Source organism: Mustela lutreola, chromosome 9, assembly GCF_030435805.1.
Source record: "Mustela lutreola isolate mMusLut2 chromosome 9, mMusLut2.pri, whole genome shotgun sequence".
In the NCBI taxonomy this organism is placed as follows: domain Eukaryota; kingdom Metazoa; phylum Chordata; class Mammalia; order Carnivora; family Mustelidae; genus Mustela; species Mustela lutreola.
Genome location: NC_081298.1, coordinates 55,503,405 through 55,523,699, shown reverse-complemented (window position 1 = coordinate 55,523,699; position 20,295 = coordinate 55,503,405). Strand labels below are relative to the sequence as shown.

At 46.4% G+C, this 20,295-nt stretch overlaps 1 protein-coding gene across 1 annotated transcript in view; it reads left to right on the top strand.

Moving 5' to 3' along the window:
• Positions 1 to 17,873: 17,873 nt before the first annotated feature.
• PYGB (glycogen phosphorylase B) overlaps positions 17,874 to 20,295 on the top strand; it is a 57,479-nt gene continuing 55,057 nt past the window's right edge. The window contains exon 1 of the mRNA XM_059134249.1: positions 17,874 to 18,242. Coding sequence (XP_058990232.1) covers positions 18,000 to 18,242 — 243 coding nt within the window. The 5' untranslated portion in view covers positions 17,874 to 17,999. The remainder of the gene's footprint in view (positions 18,243 to 20,295) is intronic.

Here is a 20,295-nt window from a genome sequence, read left to right as displayed (position 1 = left end):
TAGCTATATAACACATATCCGAATGTATAAAGCATGCAAACTAGGGGTATGGTAAGGATGTCATCACCTCTGCTGTGCCCCACCTCACAGAAAACATGTGCATCTGTGTGCTCAGATCTTCCCGGCACACCGCATACACTACCTCCTGCCCACATGTCCTGCACCTTCCTGTTCTCAGAACAGCTGCATTATCAGTGCACGCTGAGTTGCCTCTGTCTTGCAGTGGTTAGTGGCAGTCCTACATCTGACAAGACGCCATGGCATCAGAGGGTTTCCAGTCCCACATCCCTGTGCATGAGCCTTTCTGACATTGCCAGATCCAAGGGCTGAAGTATTTTAAATTATGGCTGTGTTGTCAGTTTTCCCTTCAGTTCTACTAGCAGCTTCTGTGCCAGCTTCCTGAGCCCTCCTCACCAATAAAGCTATAGCCAACACTGTTAACTCTACCTTACTGGAGGGTAGAAAATAACTGGTAATTTTACTGGGCACTGACCTAATTTTTTTTTTTTATGATTTTGCTTATTTGGGGGTGCCTGGGTGGCTCAGTGGGTTAAAGCCTCTGCCTTTGGCTCAGGTCATGATCTCAGGGTCCTGGGATTGAGCCTCGCATCAGGCTCTCTGCTCATCGGGGAGCCTGCTTTCCCCCCTCTCTCTCTGCCTGCCTCTCTGCCTGGTAATGATCTCTGTCTGTCAAATAAATAAATAAAAATCTTAAAAAAAAAAAAAAAGATTTTGCTTATTTGTCAGAGAGAAGGGGGCAGAGAGAGAGAGAGAGAGGCAGGCAGAGGGAGAAGCAGGCTCCCCACTGCACAAGGAGCCTGATGTAGGACTCAGTCCCAGCACCCTAGGATCATGACTTGAACTGAAGGCAGATGTTTAACTGAGCCACCTATAATTCATCTTGTTTGTATGTCCAAGAGCATTTCCTTTTCAATGAAACATCCGTCTTTGTCCCATACCAATTTTTCTGAGAGACTGTGGTCATTCTCTTACTGGTTTTAGATTTTTATACATTAAGGAAATTAACCATTCTGATAGAAGTGTTGCAAATTTTTCCTCATTTTGTTACTACTTTTTTACTATATGGTGTTTTCTTCAATTCACAGTTTTACTATTTTTATTTATATTTTTATACAACTTTATTACAATGACTTCCAGGCTTCTACACTTAGATAGTTGTAAAAGTCAACAAAACAGTGTTGTAGTGGGTTTTTTTTTGTTTTTTTTTTTTTGCCCTAAGAACTTCCAATGCATGCTTATGAACACCCTCAGGCATAGCAACTCATAGTTTCAAGGTAGATTTGATTTTTAGAACCATTTCAGGGTCACTGGAAGGCAAATGTGATATTCAAACTGGGATAATACCATTTTTTGGATAAAATCAAGTCTGAATATAAAGTCCTGAGGCTCTTTCATAAGTGTGCAGAATCCTAGCAGTGTCAGGAACAGTCTCCCCAGAAAGCCACACTGCACACGCAGCATAGTAAGGTTGTTTTCACGACTTGTTTGGAGAGCATGAAACATGAGGAATGACTGAAGCCCCTGGGACAGTCAGTTCATGCTCATGGAGGAAAAACCCCTGCCTCCTCTGCTGCCCACTCAGTCCTCTGTGCTCCATACCTCCTTCTGACACTAATTATTCAGGGTCTACCCCAGGCGCAGCAGGGCTGTGACACCAACTGTGGCCTAACCCTGTCTACCTGCAGTTGGTGCAGACCACACAAGTACCCCCCCACACACACTTCAGGCTCTAGGCACAAACCCAGCTTGCCACCTGTGCTTCTGACCAGCTGGCTCTAAGTCCATGGTTTCCATGACCGCTTTCTCAGATTCCATAGTTGCTAAAGAGGCTCACAGAATTCAAAAGAATTCTGATTCACTATTGTTGATTCACTACAGAGGATGCAAATGAACAGTTTGGTGGAAGAGACACAGGGCAGGACATGGAGGCAGGAGTCTGGAGCTTCCATGTCCTCTTTGGGCATGCCACCCTCCTAGCACCTATATGTGTTAATTAAACCAGTATCGGGGAGGCTGGCAGGCCCTGCCCTGCTGGAAGATCATGCAACTAGTAATCTCAGGGTTGTAAATTCCAGCCCCCCATTGGGTGTAGGGGTTACTTAAAATCTTAGAACAAAAACCAGAAGCTCTCCAAACCCCTACTTGGGATTTCTATAGAGGTTTTATTATGTGGGCTTGATTAAATAATTGGCTTTGGTGATAAGGCCAATCTCCATCCCTTCTTCCCTCCAGAAGTCAGGGATAGGAGAGGCTGAAAATCCCATCCTGTTTTTTGTTGTTGTTGTTGTTAAGATATATTTATTTATTTTAGAGAGAGAGTGTGTATGGTATGAGAGAGGCAGAGGGAGAGAATCTACAAGCAGACTCCCCACTGAGCATGGAGTTGGACACTAGGTTTGATCTCACAATCCATGAGATCGTGATCTGAGCTGAAACCAAGAGTTGGACACTCAGCTGACTGAGACACCCAGGCGCCCCTGAAAGTGCCAACCTTCTGATTACATGGTTTCTTCCCCTTCACAAATGTCCCCCACACTTTGTTCCCCAGGGGCTCTCCATAAATCACCTCATTAACATAAATTCAGATATGGTTGAATGAGCTGTGTTGAATGGACCCTGGGACAAAAGACCCAAGTACGCAAGTATTCTAACAAAGATGCTTAACCCCAAGGGTTTGGGGAGCTGTGAGCTAGGAGCAGGAATGAAGGCCAAATCTGTTTCCTGTTACAAATCACGTGTGCAGTCCTGGGAAGAGAGGCTTTAGGGTGGATGGGACCCTGACAGCATCTTCATTACTATGAGGATTGTGAGACCCTGGCCTTGCCTGTGTTGCTGCAGGGGCCAGAGCTCAGACACGTGGGCACAAGTTACAGGGAACTGTTTTCAGATTTCTGTCTAACAAGGAAAGATGTCCTAAAAGACAGGGTCTCAGCCATGTGCATCGCTGCCCTGTCAGCACACAAGGGTACTCAGAAAGGGATTCCTGCCCAGATAAGAGGTCGGAATCCGGCACCAGTAAGGCCTCTTCATACCCAAGATCTTTGGATTCGCCTAGAAAATGATCTTGAACATCATGACCAGGTAAGCGTACTTGCATGTAATGTCCCTGAATTTGAATTGAAATGACAGTGGCCTTTATTGTGGAGTGCTTATTGTGTGTCAGGTATGAGTGATTGCATCGTTGTGGCACCCATGAACAGGTACTGATCAGAGGACCCCAAGGAGCTCAAGGTTAGTGAGGAGTGAATGGCGCCACTCAGACCCAGATCTGGAGACTTCCAAACCAGTGTGCCATATTGCATGCAAAGTGAAAGGTGCTAAAAGAGGAATTCTTCCTCCTCACATCAGGCCTTACACAAAGCTGTTTATCAAAAGCATATCTCCCTGCTAAAGAATAAATTATCACGGTAATAATTTGTTTTGTAATATTTAGAAACGTAGTTATACAGTCAAAAGAAATTAAAACTAACTGGGCCTAAGTGTCCCTTTATCATTTTGACAGCCTGACAGCCTACTTTTCTGTGTTATTGATTGGTGGATAAAGGTTTCTGCCTAAGAGCTTAAGTGCAGCTCTGTAAATCTGCATGTCGGTCTCCAGATTTACATAGTGCAGAGCAGATATCCCCCTATATGGCATCCTGCCTTGAGAAGCTGCTCAAGGTCAGAAGAGCGTCAGAGTCACGTTTATGGTGTGGAACACAGGGCAGTGGGATAGCTCCAAACAGCTTCCAAGGTGTGAGGTGCTGAAAAAAGCAGCCTCGTGGTTTCCCAGATCCATCTGGAGGTCAGCTAAGGATCAGGTGGTTTTGCAAATAAAAATGCCAAAGTTTAGAAGGCCACAGGGCTTGTCCTAAAGCAACAAGAAGTGGGAATGTAAACCAGGGTTTTCAGCTTGCTGGGGATGAAGAGGTTTTGAGGACTCTCCATACACTGGAACATTATTTGCCAGTAAAAGTGAGTGAAGTACTGACATCTGCTGCATCATGGATGAAACTTGAAAACATTAGACTAGTCAGTGAAAGAAGCCAGATACAGAGATCTCATGTTACATGATTCTGTATACAATGTCCAGAACAGGCAACCTGATAGTACAGCAAGCAGTTTAGTGGTTGCCTGGAGCTGGGGTGAGGGGGAGAGAATCGGAAGTAGCTGCTGAGTGGTCTGGATACAGGATTTGGGGGAGGTGATAGGAAGGTTCTAAACGATTATCTGGATGGGTGTGCACGTCTGCAGATATACCAAAGACCACTGAATCATGCACTTTAAATGGGTGACTGTGGTGTATAAATTATATCTTAACACAGCACTTTAAGAAATGAGGACTGAAAAAAAAAAAAAAAAGAAATGAGGACTGGAGGGGCAACTGGGTGGCTCAGTCAGTTGAGCATCCAACTCAAAATTTTCAGGTCATGGTCTCAGGGTTGTGAGATCAAGCCCTGTATAGGGCTCCATGCTGGGTGTATAATCCTGCTTGGGTTTCTCTCTTTCCCTCTCTTTCGCTCTACCCTTCCACAGCTATCTCTCCCCTTCTCTAAAAAATAAGTAAACAATAAAAATAAATTAAAAATGGGGATGGGAACTCCAAAAGGGCAAAAACCTAAAAGAGCAGGTTTCCCCGAAGTGGGTATAACTGACAGGTAATATTATGTGAGTTTCTGGTGTGCAACATAATGGTGTCATAGTTGTACACACTGCAAAATGATCACACGAAATCTGGTTATGATCTATCACCATACATAGCTAGAATTTTTTAAACATTTTTTTCTTGTGATGAGAACTTTTAAGATTTATTCTCAGCGACTTTCAAATAAACAGTACAGTATTATTAACTATAGTCACCATGCTGTATATGACATCTCTGGGATCTGATTATTTTGTAATTTTTTGACCATCCTCTTCCATTTTGCCCACACCATGGCCCCTGCCTCTGACAACCGCATATCCATTTTCTGTATCTGTGGGCTTGGGCTTCTTTTTTTGTTTGTTTCTGGTTTTTTTGTTGTTGTTTGTTTTTAGATTCTACATATAAGTGAGATCATACAGTATTTGTCTTTCTTTGTCTTACTTCTTTGTCTTACTTGTCTTTCTTTGTCTTACTTGTCTTTGTCTTACTTGGCATAATGCCCTCAAGGTCCATCCACATTGTCACAGTGGCAAGAGTCCATGCTTTTATGGGTGAATAATATTCCATTAGAAGATACACACAGACACATACACCACACACACCACATCTTCTTTATCCATTCATCCATTGATGAACACTTAGTTCGTTGCCATCTCTTTGTCTATTGTAAACAATGCAGTGAATATGGGGGTGTATATATCTTTTTGAGTTAATGTTGCTGTTTTATTCAGTAAATAAAGTAGAATTGCTGAATCATCTGGTAGTTTTATTTTTTTAACTTTTTAAGGAACCTCCACACTGTTTTCCACACTAGCTGTACCAGTTTGTATTCCTACCTACAGTGCACAAGGGTTCTTTTTTCTCCACATTCTCTCCTAAACTCACTATTTCTTCTCTTTTTGACAATAGCCATTCTGACAGGTGTGAGGTGATATCTCATTGTGGTTTTGATTTGCATTTTCCTGATGATGAGTGATGTTGAGCACCTTTTAATGTGTCTGTTGGCCATCTGGATGTCTTTGGGAAGGAGACAGTTCAGATCCTCTACGCATCTTTTAATTGGATTATTTCTTTTTTGCTATTGAGTTGCAGGATTTCTTTATATATTTTGGATATTAACCCCTTATCAGATATGATTCACAAATACTTTCTTTCATTCAGTAGGTTGCCTTTTTGTGTTGTTGATGATTCCCTTTGCTGTGCAAAAGCTTTTGGAAAACCTGTACACAGAAAATTATAAGACATTTGTGAAAGAAATAGAAGAAAACACAAATAAATGAAAAGGTATTCCATGTTTATGGGTCAAAATAATTAATATTGTTAAAATGTCCATACATCCAAATCAATGTACAGATTCAATGCAATACCTATCAAAATTCCTCACAGAAAAAAACAATCCTCATTAGTATGGAAACACTTAAGATCCCCAAAAATCAACGTAATCTTGGGAAAGAAGAACAAAGTTTAAGTACAAAGCCCTGATTTCAAACTACTACAAAGCTGTAATAATCAAAACAGTGTGGTGATGTGGTTTGAAGTGGTGGGGTTCAGAGTGAATGGCCAAAAAAAAATTCTTAAGACATCTTCAGTGCAAAAAGTTGGTTTTATTAAAGCACAAGAACGGGACCCCTCAGCAGGAAGGACTGCTCTGGGGTCATGAGGAGTGGCTGATTATATACTTTAAAGCTGGGAAGAGGTTAGGGATAGCACAAGCCTCCAAGGTATTTTGGAAACAAGGTTTCCAGGATCCTGAGGGGGCTAGTTATTGTTAGCAAAAAGTCATTTATTATTGTTTAGTAAACCCTCAGTCTTGAGACCCTTCAGATGGTATCAGTGGGCCATATGCTTGGAGAAGATGGTTGCTAACATGTATCTTGGTGGGGGTGTTTAGAGATAAAGGAAGTTTCCAAAGGAATGTATATGTTAAAGTAGATTTATAGGATCCTGGGTGGGGGGCAGGGAGTCAAGCTAAGATTGCATTTTCTTTTAACATGAACATCAAAGCAGCTGAGCTCCCAGAGGAAGGTCACTGTACCTGTTTCCAGGATTTGTCAATGGGCTGTGAATAGGAAGGAAATTTAATTCATTCTTTTGCCTCTGTTTCACACATGATATGGTACTGACACAAAAACAGACACAAAGATCAATGGAACAGGATAGAGAGCCCAGAAATAAACCCACAATTATATGGTCAATTAATCTATGACAAAGGAAACAAGAGTATACAGTGGAGAAAGGACAGTCTCTTCAATATATGCTACTGGGGTAACTGGACAGCCACACACAAAAGAATGAAAGTAGATCATTTTCTTTCACCATACACAAAAATTAACTCAAAAAACCCGAGACCATACAGCTCCCAGGAGAAAATTAGGTGGTCAGCTCCTTGGCATCAGCCTTAGCCACGATCTTATGGACTTGATTCCAAAAGCAAAGGCAACAAAAGCAAAGTAAACAAGTGGGGGCTACATCAAACTCAAAGCCATTTGCTGAACAAAGGGAATCAAAATGGAAAGGCAACCCTGAGACTTTTTCCAGTCTCATGGACACCCCTTGAACCTGTGAGTTAAGAGAAAATCCCATCCCTGGGGTGAGTTCAGGTCTGCTCCTTCCTGTTGAACCCCTGGGTCCTATAAGTTCTGAGCTCCTGGGGAAGGGCTCTCTATTGCCTACTGAATAATGAAAGGTTGAAAGAAAACAGGAGAATTGGAAACCCCTGAGAATAGGGACACGGACTTTCCCTTCCCACCCTCCAGATTTCCTAGTGGAGCTAATAATCCTCCTGTTTACTCAGTGGGAGTGCCTGGCCAGGACTCCACCCAAGGCAAACACATTTAACACATTAGGTTAAACTGTCAGCAAGGCAAGTGGGTTTTCTTTCAAGAAGGCTTCCTTCACTTCCATCTTGCATGGAGCCTTCACAGTTGGCTCAGAGCTTCATCGGGAATTCCTCTGCAGAAAATGAATCTTGAAGGAATTTGGTACTGCTTCCTACAGGCCTGGATTTGTTTTGCAAAAGGCTGCCTGTGTTTGGAACTGAAGATTGTTTTAGCTTTTACTTCTAGTGAATTTTTTAAGACTATTTTTGCTTAGGTATTTTCATATAGAAGGGTGTACAGATCTTAACTATACAGTTCAAACGGTTTTGGCAAATACACAAGGCACATACCCCTATTCTATTGGCCCAGAAAGTCCCGAGACAGTCCCCTCACCCTTGGCCCCTGGTAACTACAGTTCTGATTTCCATCACAGCACCATACTTTTGCCAGTTCTGGAATTTCATATGAATGGAATCCTACAGTATGTGCTCTTTTGTATGTCTGGCTTTCGGCTCAGCATGTGTGTGGGTGAGTGTGGGTGAGATATCAACATGCGGGTCAGCAGTTTATTCATTTTTATTGTTGAGTAGGAGTCCATTATTTCCATATACTCCACCTGTTTCCTCCTCTTCCTGTTGACAGTCACCTGTGCTGTTTCCCGTTTAGGGCTTTAATGATAAGACTTCTGTGAACATTTTTGCACAAGTTGGTTTGTGGACATGTTTTTATTTCTTCTGAATGAATACAAGCATACTTCATTTTATTGTGCAAAGCAAACATTATTGCACTTCACAGGTAATATTTTTTGTTTTTGTTTTGTTTTTTACAAATTGAAGGGTTGTGATAACCCTGCATTGAACAAATCTGTTGGTCCCATTTTTCCAGCAGCATTTGCTCACTCTGTGTCTCTATATCACATTTTGGTAATTCTTGAAATAATTCAGACTTTTTCATTATTATCAAATTTGTTAGGGTGCTCTGTGATCAGTGATTCTGAGTCACTGACAACTCCAATAATGGCTCTGATTTTTTAATTAAGATACATGCTTTTTTTAGACATAATACTTAATAGACTATAGTATAAGCATAACTTTTTTATTTAAGATTTTATTTATTTATTGGACAGGGAGAGAGACAGCAAAAGAGGAAACACACGCAGGAGGAGTGAGAGGGAGAAGCAGGCTTCCTGCTGAGCAAGGAGCCCGGTGTAGGGCTCGATCCCAGGACTTTGGGATCATGATGTAAGCTAAAGGCAGATGCTTAATGACTGAGCAGCCCCAGATCCCTAAGCATAACTTTTTTTTTTTTTTTTTTAAGATTTATTTATTTGAGGGAGGGAGCATCCATAAGCGGGAAGGGCAGAGGGAGAAGGAGAATCTCAAGCAGACTCTGCAATGAGCCCAGAGCCCAACGCAGGGCTCAATCTCACAACTGTGAGATCATGACCTGAGCGGAAACCAAAAGTTGGACGCTTAACTGATTGCACCGCCCAGGCGCCCCTGTGAGCATAACTTTTTTTTTTTTTTTTAAGATTTCATTTGTTTATTTGAGAGCACGAGCAGGAGGAGGGGCAGAGGGAGAAGCAGACTCCCCACTGTACAGGGAGCCCCATGTGGGCCTCAGTCCCAGGATAGCCCCCAGGATCATGATTTGAGCTGAAGGCAGATGCTTAACAACTGTTGGAGCCACCTAGGTGTCCAAGCATAACTTTTATATGCATTTTATTTGCACTGGGAAACCAAACAATTCATTTGATTTATCTTATTGCAGTATTCGCTTTATTGTGGTCTGGAACCAAACCTACAGTATCTTTGAGGTATGCCTGAACCTACAAGTGGAATGGTTGGGTCATATGGTAAGTGCATGTTTAACTGTAAGAACCTGCCAAACCATTTTCCAATGTGAATTACGATTTACACTCCCATTAGCAGTGCTTCACATCCACACCCACACTCGGTACTTTCACCAGTCATTTTAATGCTAAACATTCTAGCCGGTGAGTTCTGGTACCCCGCTGTGGTTTGACCATTCATTTCCTTGATGTGATATGAATTTTATTTTTTTTTTTAAAGATTTTATTTATTTATTTGACAGAGAGATCACAAGCAGGCAGAGAGGCAGGCAGAGAGAGAGAGAGGAGGAAGCAGGCTCCCTGCTGAGCAGAGAGCCCGATGCGGGACTCGATCCCAGGACCCTGAGATCATGACCTGAGCTGAAGGCAGAGGCTTAACCCACTGAGCCACCCAGGCGCCCGTGATATGAATTTTAAAGAAGCCTCAAAGGTGCCTGGTTGGCTCAGTTGGTTAAGCAACTTCCTTCAGCTCAGGTCATGACATCGGAGTCTGGGGATCAGGTGCCTCACGCTCCCAGCCTCAGGAGTCTGCTCCCCTCTCATGCTCTCTCTCTCTCTCTCAAGTGAATAAATAAAAATCTTAAAAAAAAAAAAAAAAAAAAAAAGAAAGAAGGTTCAAGAGTCCTGCCGGGGCCAGCTGCCTCTTCCACCCCCAATCCACCTTGGCTGCCATGCTGCACGCAGATCCACTGGGAACTACTTTATTCAGTGTCCACTTGTGGAGCCCACACGTGTGAGGCAGTGCTGGGGACACACTCCAGGTTGGGGGCAGCAACCTCTTTCTGTTAAGGGCAGATAGTAAATACTTCAGGGTCTGCAGCCATGTGGCCTCTGTCCCGTTTGCTCAGCTCTGCTGTGGAAGTGTGAAAGCAGCCTTAGACTGAATGTGAAAGAATGGCTGCAGCTGTGTTCCGGCCAAACTTAATTTACAGATGCTGAAATTTGAATTTCATGTCATGTCCATATATCGAGAATTAGAATTCTTTTGAGTTTTTGGTTATTTTTGTCATTTAAAAACATAAAATGTATTCCTAGCTTGAGGGCCATGTAAGGGCTGAGGACCTGCCCTAGGTTAAGCAGAAGTGGCCGGTTCAGGTGCAACCCTAAGCCAGGCAGGAGCTTCACCGAGGGCCCAATACCCATCAGGGAAAGTGGCGACATCCAACTCCTCCAGGAAGGGACTCCATGAGATCAAGGGGCTGGGTGCCTCCCACTCAGGGAAGGGCTGAAAGAGGCAGTGGTACAAGAACCAAAAGGGGAAGGTTCCTCACAGACCCTCACAGCAACACAGGCAGTCCTGTGCTCCATAGTTCTGGGGCTCCTCCCCACCCTCACCTCGGTTCTGACACTCCCGCTCCTGCCTGGTTCCTTTGGAATCAGATACGTCAGAATGCCCACCCACTGTAGTCAGGTGCCCCCCATCCCCTTCCTGCACATCAGATCCCCTCTGGGCCAGCCCCACGCCTGCCCAGAGCCCTGCCAGGGAGTGGCTGAGACTGGCTTAGAAATCTTGCCCAGTTGGGGTTGTGGTTTATAAGAGCAGTGTTGGGCTCAACCTTCCCCTGAAGGAGTGTTCAATTCTGCAGCCTGTGTAAGGACAGTTCTAGGGAGTGTCCGAGAGGAAAGGGAACACATTAGGAAACTACAACAGGAATCCCAGCAGGAGGACTAAAGAGCAGCCGAGGATGGGTGAAAGGAGTCTAGACCCGCAGAGAACAAAGTGGCTAGAGGTCCCAGATTTCTTGGAGGACCTCAGTTCCTGAGACAGCCCTTGGGAGCTTGGGGGAGAAGATGCCCATGGCCCTTTGTGGTGTTGGCACCTGATCTAGAAGTAGGCAGAAAGCCACTGGCCTAAAAAAGTATCTGGAGCCCCGTTGGTCCGTTGGTTGTGGTGGGAGGAAACAGGATAAGCTGGGGAGGAAGATGGTGGAAGGCCAGGGACTGCACAGTATGAAACCCCAGGCCCTGCCCCCAGTCTGTGGTGTTCACCATGTCCACAGATGCTCTCCACATGGGACTGGCTCCTAGTGTGCACAAGGTGAACTTTTGCACTTATTCATGCCATACTGCGATAGTTTTCCCAGACCCCGCAGACTCACGTCATCCCCAGTGGTATCCACCCCTCAAACTCAATCACCAATCTTAAGGCTGATGTCCTAGAGAATTGTCTGTCCTAGAACATCATGTAAATGGAATCTTACTGGATGTGCTCTAGTGCCAGTGCTCTCACCCAGCATCATTCGCCCGCGTTCCTGGCTGGAGTTGATCATTCTCGCCACTGTAGACTATTCAGCTGTAGGAATATGCCGCAATGTATTTATCCAGTGTTAATGGATATTTGCATGGTTTCCAGTTTGAACTGTTTTGATTAGGGCTGTTACAAACATTTTTGTGCATGCCTTTGGGGTAGGCATATGTATTCATTTTTTTTTTAAGATTTTATTTATCTGACAGAGATACAGAGCACAAATAGGCAGAGAGGCAGGCAGATGGAGAGGGAGAAGCAGGATCCCTGACAAGCAGGGAGCCCAATGCAGTGCTCGATCTCAGGACCCTGGGATCATGACCTGAGCGGAAGGCAGCTGTTCAACCCAACCGAGCCACCCACGCACCCCATTACTGTTGGGTATTTTCTTTGGACTAAAATAGCTTGTTCCAAGGCAGGTGTTTGTTTAACTTTCAGGAAAACTACCAGGACACCTAGAAGGCTCAGTTGGAAGAGTACTGTGACTCTCGATCTTGGGGTCATGAGTTCGAGCCCCACGTTGGGTGTAGAGATTACATAAATAAATAAACTTAAACAAAAGGAATACTACCAGTTTTTCAATGTATCAACCTGTAAGTGTTCTTACTGATACAGAAACTGCAGAGGCCAAGATGAGATCAGGGTCAGTGGGAGCAGGGCTGAGCCAGGGACTCAGCCTTGCGGAATACCAGCAGTAATGTTAATGGGTGTGGACCTGAGTTGCTGGTAAGAGTAAGCAAGGAGTCGGTCCTCAAGTCCAGGGTCTGCAGGCAGGAACTAGGTAACCCTGGCTTTGGGTAGGAGGAGGAGCAAGAGGAGAGGGGTGCTGAGACATTGTCATGGCATGGAGGGAAGGACAGATACCAGCAGGAGTGTGGACCACAGGTCCAGACCTCATCCTCAGCTCTGCACATTGAAAAATTCAGCTAATTCATTCATCCAGGGGTCAGGAGATTGCAGGAAATCGTCATATAGCAAGCTGTAGGAGATGCCAATTAAGAAACAATTTGATGGGCATGCCTGGGTGGCTCAGTCAGTTAGGTGTCTGACTCTTGATTTCAGCTCAGGTCTTGATCTCAGGATCGTGAGTTCAAACCCTGTTTTGGAAGAAAAAAAAAAAAAAGAAGAAAGAAAACAATTTGATGTATTTATGGTGTGGCATACACCCATCCTCCAAAAGGCACTGGTTGTCCCTAACAGCCCCAGGTAAGCTCACTCAGAGTCACAGCACATTCTGGAAATTCCAAGTCAGCAGAGATAGGTAGATGTAATGGAGGGACACTTCCATCCAGCCCAGCCACCTTGAGGAACTGCTCTTCCTCCCTCCCTGCAGAGGACAGTGGCAGGGAGTGTGGGAAATCATGATTTCTTCAAAACACCTTTCTACTAATTTCTATAATTAAAAACTCTGAGCTGTGATTATCCCATAAGGCCTCAGCTCCTAAGGTGTGCTCCCAGAATATGGGGGCTTGTTTGAAATGCAGACTGCAGCCACACTCCATACCTGCCAAATCAGAACCTGCCTCCCCCTCCATTTTTTTAAAAGTGAGCTCCATGCTAAGCATGGAGCCCCGTGCAAGGCTTGAACTTACAACCCTGAGATCAAGACCTGAGCTGGTATTAAGAGTCAGATGCTTAACTGACTGAGCCACCCAGGTGCCCCCAGCACCTGCCTTCTGACACTCTTGTGTACCTCCCAGGAAGCAGGGGCCAGGGGTCTGCTATAACTGTTACTCAGGTGAAGTGGGCCTCCTGGGGGCACCTGACAATGAGTCCACTGGACTCAAGGAGGCTTAAGGAATGAATAATGGAGCCCTTTTTACACAGCTCCTCCCACAGAAAGCATCCTAAAATTCCCCTTGGGCTGGACCCCGGTCTCCTTCCAGCCCCTTCTTTGTGTCTTCTGTGGGTGTGGAGCAGATGTACAGCCTGAGCTGTGCACAGCAGGTGTCAGGAGTGCCAGAGACTTTGGGAAGCTCCTGTGCCAGGGGAGCAGGTGACACAGACCAGGCGCCTCCTCGTGCAGCCTAAGGAGCACAGGCCCGGCTCAGCTGCACCTCTAGTCCAACTCCCCACCCTCCCCCTGGGCTGTGCATGGATTCACAAAGACACTTGTTTTCCAGGGTGACTTCCACAGGTAGCTGTTATCCCTCATTTTACATTAATTCAGGCTGTGCTGAGCCAGACTTCCTCACTGTGAGCTTAAATATTCTCTGCAGAGACAGGCTGTGCAAAAACCAGGCCTGCCTGTGTACTAGAACCTTCCTCTCCTTGCATTCCCAGGAGGTCTGTGCTAAGGGACAGGAGTGATACTGAGGACCCTGAACCTCTAAAGGCTGATTTCTTCCTGGGGGTCTGACCTTGAATGAGCAGGAGTTGTGGGGTGCAGGTGTGCATGTCAGACTCTCCTCACGCCTGGCCCTTCTACCCTGGCCCCATGGGTGAACTGCTGTCCCCCAGCTTACTCCGGTACAGCAGGAAGCCCATCCAGTATTCAATTCCAGGCTAATCTTAAAACTGCAAGGGCTTGTCCAGTTCAAGCCTATCAACATTGGGGAATGTTTCTGGCTTGGAGGACACCAGGGCAATGGCCCTGGAGTGTAACCAACTTCCTGTCATTAGCATGTTCACCACCCTGTCCCTTGCCAGCCTCTGTCTGTGCCACCTTTCCAGGGGAGAGGGTCCTTTGGGTAAGGAGGACCTCCTAAACTGACTCTTGCTGGCTTTAGACCCTACCTCACAATCACTTAAGAAGTAGCAGAACTTAGGACCAGACAGCTACATGCAAAAGAATGAAATTCTTTTTTTATACCACACACAAAACTAAATTTAAAATGGATTTAAAAAAATAATAATAAAATGGATTAAAGACCCTGGCACCTGGGTGGCTCAGTTAGTTGAACATTTTTTTTTTTTTTTTTTTTTAAGATTTTATTACTTATCTGAGAGAGACAGAGAGAGCACAAGAAGTATGGGGAGCTGCAGAGACAGAAGGATAAGTAGACTCCCCACTGAGCAAGGAGCCTGAAGGGGGCTTCATCCCAGGACCCTGAGATCATGACCTGAACCAAAGTCAGATGCTTAACTGACTGAGCCACCTGGGTGCCCTATAGATTTCTTTTTGACATCAATGTGTTAAAATACATTAATGTCATTATGAGTATCTGTTACATACCCCAGTAAAGGGAAATCCCCAATTCCACAATATCATTCTAGCTGATGGTCTTATTTCTACTGAGGTTTACAATTATGGACCTCTCAAAAATAATGCATTTATTGTTTGTCTCCCATTTCCTGAAAGGCCAGGTCTGTGTTCATTTGCAATACTTAATTGACCCTCACAGATTGGCCAGGGTGTTGCTGGGATCCCAGGCAGTCTCCCTCTCTCTTTTCTTAAATTTTATTTTTTCAGTGTTCCAAGATTCATTGTTTATGCAACACATCCAGTGTTGAAAGAACAGTCCTTTCCTTGGAGGGGCAAAGCTGAGCCCACTTTCTTTCCATTTTATCTGTTCAGAAGCCCTACAGCTCTGTTGGAAGATCCAGATTCTTTATCAAGCCTGACCTGGCTCCCCACCTCCAGTCTGAATGTATCCCTTGGTTGTCTTGGGGAGGAATAAATCTTTTCTGCTAGTTATCTCAAGTTCTCCATGTGGGGCCCTATAAATTTGGCTGGCCAAAGACAGATTAACAAGAGAAGAACAAACATAAACTTATTAGCATGTGCATCACACAAACACCCAAGAGTACCCAGAGACAAGCAACTTTTTTTTTTTCTTTTTAAAGATTTTATTTATTTGACAGACAGAGATCACAAGTAGGCAGAAAGGCAGGCAGAAAGAGAGGAGGAAGCAAGCTCCCTGCTGAGCAGAGAGCCCAATGCAGGGCTCAATCCCAGGACCCTGGGATCATGACCTGAGCTAAAGTTAGAGCCACTGAGCCACCCAGGCACTTTGAGATGAGCAACTCTTAGTGGTGGTTAGAATTTGAGTTTAAATATTATTCTAGACTAAAACAACAGAGAGGGTTTGGGCGTCCTAGCTAGGAAGGCAAGTTATGGGAAGGTGACCAGAAATATGGTAAATGAAAGTTGTTTAGTTGTTTTATAGTCACACCTGTTAGGAGCGGAAAGATTTCTAGGAATGGAAGTGCCCTTTTAAATGTAAATTTTCCTCTACAAAGGGAGAATTTGCACCCTATTTTTAGAGTTTTCCTGCTTTTGCTGTTTTCTCAGAAGCCTTTAGCTCAAAATAGTCTATTGGCCAAAGAGGCATTTTGGGGCTGGCATATTCTGGTACCCCTCAGTTGCCCTCTTTGCTCCACCTGCACTGGACTTGCTGTTCTGTGAACTGTCCAAGTGGGTGCCCACCTCAGGACCTCTGTAGTTCCTTCTCCCCCAGATTCTTTACTCATTAATATTTTGGGGGGGTCTCAATTCAGATATCATCTCCTGGCTGCTTAATGTGCTTTTCTTCACAACACTTAAAACTATCTAAAAATTACTTATCTGAAAATGGCTGAGATGACCATGGGGTTCATTATCCATTCCAGTTATATTAGTGACCACCTGGAGAAATGCCAGCCTGCCTGCAATTTATTGCAGTCAGGCTGCAATTAATTCCACATTTATAGTCCTCCAAGAAGTATGCATATAGGAGAGAGTCCACGTAAGAGGATTACTTGAAGTATCACACCAAGAAAACTCCTGCATCTACTTTCATGGCATCTTCTGCAGGCAAATTTGACCTCCATGTAAGTGGGGAATCTTTGCAGCCCATCAGTGTGAGACCACCAAGTGCAAACCTGCAGTGGCACAAAATTGGGCGACTGATCCACCGCAGTGAAGTAACTATAGGCAGTGGGACGTGGGCATCCAGGGAACAAAGGAAAAGAAAGGCAGTGGTCAGGGTGAAACTCCCATAAAGCAGAAGCTCAGAGCAGAGCAGAGCTGTATGCAAGGTGCCAGGTGCAGTTCCCTTGGGAAACCACTGCCACCCCCCGTGTTAAGCAGATGTGGGAGTCTGTGTCCAGATTCCCCTTATCTGGGGCTCCCACCTGGGTGGGATGGCGGAGCCTGCATCACATCACCCAGATCCTTGGCCAGAGTGTGGTGTTTCCTTCTTCCTGAAGTAATCTGTAGGGCAAAGTGAGGGCCAGTGATTTAGGGAATCCAGTTTCTCAGTGAGTAAGCAGAGGTTGTTCCTCAGAGGGGTTGTTGTGACACTTCAGGGCGGCAGTGCCCCTGGGGAATGCTGTCTCCTGTTACCCAGCCTTGTGTGTCAGCCCAGGCTGAGGGTCGCAGCCAGGCTGGCATCTATCAGTATGAGCAGTTTTACATTAGCTGTCGTTTTCAGAGCCACTCCGCCTCCAGTTCGGGAGACTGAGCCCACCAGGCGTTGGTGGGTGCGTTTTTAACATGCACCGGTTTCCCTTCCCATTTCCCAGGCCTCGGCATCACCCCAGCACCCAGGGCGCTCCCAGCTGGGGCAGCGCGGAACCCTGGCCGGGCGAGGGACGCGGGCCCCCAAATCCCAAAGCCGCGGAAAAACAGAGTATTCCATCCCCACGTGGCACTGGGGGCATGCAGGGCGGGATCGAAGCTCTTTCCCAGGCCTCCGGCTCCTCCAGTCTTCCCGCCTCTGGCCGGGCTTGGACATCTTGGGTCAGACCCCACTCTTTTTTTTTTTTTTTTTAAGATTTTATTTATTTATTTGACAGAGAGAGATCACAAATAGGCAGGAGGCAGGCAGAGAGAGAGGAGGAAGCAGTCTCCCTGCTGAGCAAGGAGCCTGATGTAGGACTCAATCCCAGGACCCTGGGATCACGACCTGAACTGAAGGCAGGAGTTTAACCCACTGAGCCACCTAGGCATCCCTTGACCATTTTTTTTTTTAAGATTTTATTTATTTATTTATTTGACAGAGAGAGATTACAAGTAGGCAGAGAGGCAGGCAGAGAGAGAGGAGGGACAGGCTCCCTGCTGAGCAGAGAGCCCGATGCGGGACTCGATCCCAGGACCCTGAGATCATGACCCGAGCCGAAGGCAGCGGCTTAACCCACTGAGCCACCCAGGCGCCCCCAGACCCCACTCTTAGTTGACGTGGGTAAATCACTTCATCTTCCCCACCTGTGAAACAGCACGCCCCTGCCGCCGTCCGACAACTAAAGCCTGGACCCGGGATCCTACTATGCCTCTCTGGAGGCCCCGCCCCTTGAGCCGCCCCCCGTCTCCTGAGGCCCTGACTCAGGAGACTAGCGTCCCGCCCCTATGTAGCCCCGCCCCTCCTCGCCTCTCGGCCCCGCCCCGGCACACCGCGCAGGCGCGGCCCATGCCAGCCGCTTAGCCGCAGTGCCCGGCTCCAGAGCCGCCGCAGCATCGTCGGTGTCCGCCTGTTCTCCCCGCTCTGCATCTCGTCCTTCTCCTCCTTGGCCGGCGCGATGGCGAAGCCGCTGACGGACAGCGAGAAGCGGAAGCAGATCAGTGTGCGAGGCATAGCGGGGCTGGGCGACGTGGCCGAGGTGCGGAAGAGCTTCAATCGGCACCTGCACTTCACGCTGGTCAAGGACCGCAACGTGGCCACGCCGCGCGACTACTACTTCGCGCTGGCGCACACGGTGCGGGACCACCTGGTGGGCCGCTGGATCCGCACGCAGCAGCACTACTACGAGCGCGACCCCAAGGTGAGGCCAGGGTCGCCTGTCTGGGGTCACTCCGTCCGTCTTGCCGCGGCCGCTGCCCCATCCCGGAAAAGGGCAGCCCTTCTGCCGGCTCTCGCAAGCCGGGGGCCCCTGTGACGAGAGAGCAGAGTGACGCGTCTCTCCCTGAAAGACTCACGTAGTGCCCGTGCTTGCGGGTTGTCTTTAAGTTGGGCACGGCCACCCCCTCTCCGTCTCCGCAGGCCGTCGGTGGTCCACGCACCGGGCTCTCTGCTGGGAGAATAGCCTCGGCGGCGGCACGTTTCTCCCATCGCTTTTCCCCGGTCAGCCAGCTTTGCACAGGCCTAGTCCGGGACTTCCCGCACTGCCACCCCGGGCGCAGAGCGGATTTGGGGGGTCAGGAGGTCGTCTAAGTAGGCAGATTAGGGTGTGGTCTACCCTGGGGTCCCCGGGGGACCTGGCCTCGGCATCCTCTGCTTGGGCCCTAGCCCACAGACCCTTAGCACGAAGAGCTTAGTCTTGCAGGGGTCCGCTGCTCCCCGCGACTGCTGAGCCCCGGAGTCCTGGCGGAATTTTCCAGTCTGTTTCTAGCCCGGAGCTTCCGCGACGGCGGCCCAGTGCGTGCTTCCTCCTCCGCTGTCCCCGCCCCCCCACCTTTTGTTTTTCTGCTGCAGAGTGTTAGAAAAGAGAGTACTGGAGCCAGGCCTGGGCAATTTTGTGTCGGAGGTGGGTGAGCTCAGTCTTCTGCGGGGAATTGTGGGGCTTTTTTTGGCTAGGCGGTGACCAGAAGAAAAATCGTTGAGGACGCCTGCTAGGGGGTAAGGAGCTCAGAGAAGGAGCCCTCCAAGAAAGCTTTGTCGTTAGGGGTTTCTGCACCTTCCTTGAAGAACGTTGTCTTTGGGTTAAAGTTCACGGAGATTAAGTAATTAATCGCGGAGATTAATTAATTGTTACTTCTTGTATTTTGCAGAAATTTATGCTTATGTAGAAAAAGATGAAATATGCCAAAGAAAAGTCACTGATGGGACTCCATTACTCTTAACCATATTAAAATAAAAGTGTATGGACTTTCAGATCCTTTTCTATTAAATATACATACACATTTTTAAAAGTATATTGCATGTACAGTTTTGTGGTTTTTCTGTTGACATTTGTAGCTTTTTCAATAGCTTTCCAAGTTAGTAAATATGCTTCTCGAATGCCATTGGTAGGTTGATGGGCCTATCATAGTCTTGGTCACCCATCTGCTGCCAGTTTGGGGTTTTTCTTTTTGCTCTTGACTGTAGAGAATATTGTTCTTTCTATGATTCTGAGGTAGAGCGACTGATGAGGAAAGGACACACTTGCAGGCCTGAAGCCAGTTTGCAAATACCCGATTTGCAGTATACACATAGGCAGTGCTTAGCTTTGTTGATAGTATTTTAGAGTATTTTCATGAGGCATTAAGAAATGTTTAATAAGTGGTAAGACTGAGATTGACTGCTTTTCCAAACTTACTCTGGGGAACTCTTTTTTTTCTAAAATAGAGATGGTAAGAAGGACAGATTTGTTAGAATACCAAATGGGCTGCTTCACATTTAGCATGCAAGACGGCATAGAAAGAAGTGGCACCAAATGGGCAAAATGAAATACAGCAGGGGCTTAGGATGACTTTGCCAGGGACACTAGCCAAGAGGCAATGGCTGCCCCAGAACTCCTGAGGATGTCAGAGCTCTGGTTTGCAACATCATTTTTGCTGTCAGTGTAGCAGTTGACAGGGGTACAGCTTTGTTGCGCATTCAAGGACATTTCCCTGGACCTGGGCCAGGACACACCCCAAAACCTTGCGTTCCCGTTAAAGTGTTTATGTATAATTAGATCCTGAAAAGGACAGTGAGGCTCAGGGATTATGGAAATGACCTTTAATGATCAGAATTAATTCCTCTAACGGCTTTCCCAGTCCTCCTGCCTCTTGTGAGAGGTCTGAGTTTTGATTGCCGTGGTGGATACAGATGGAAAGTTTTGTCTTTTAAAGAAACCGCACAGCCTGTAAGTGGAAGGTTGTTTGCCTGTTTACTAACAGCTCTTTCCCATAATT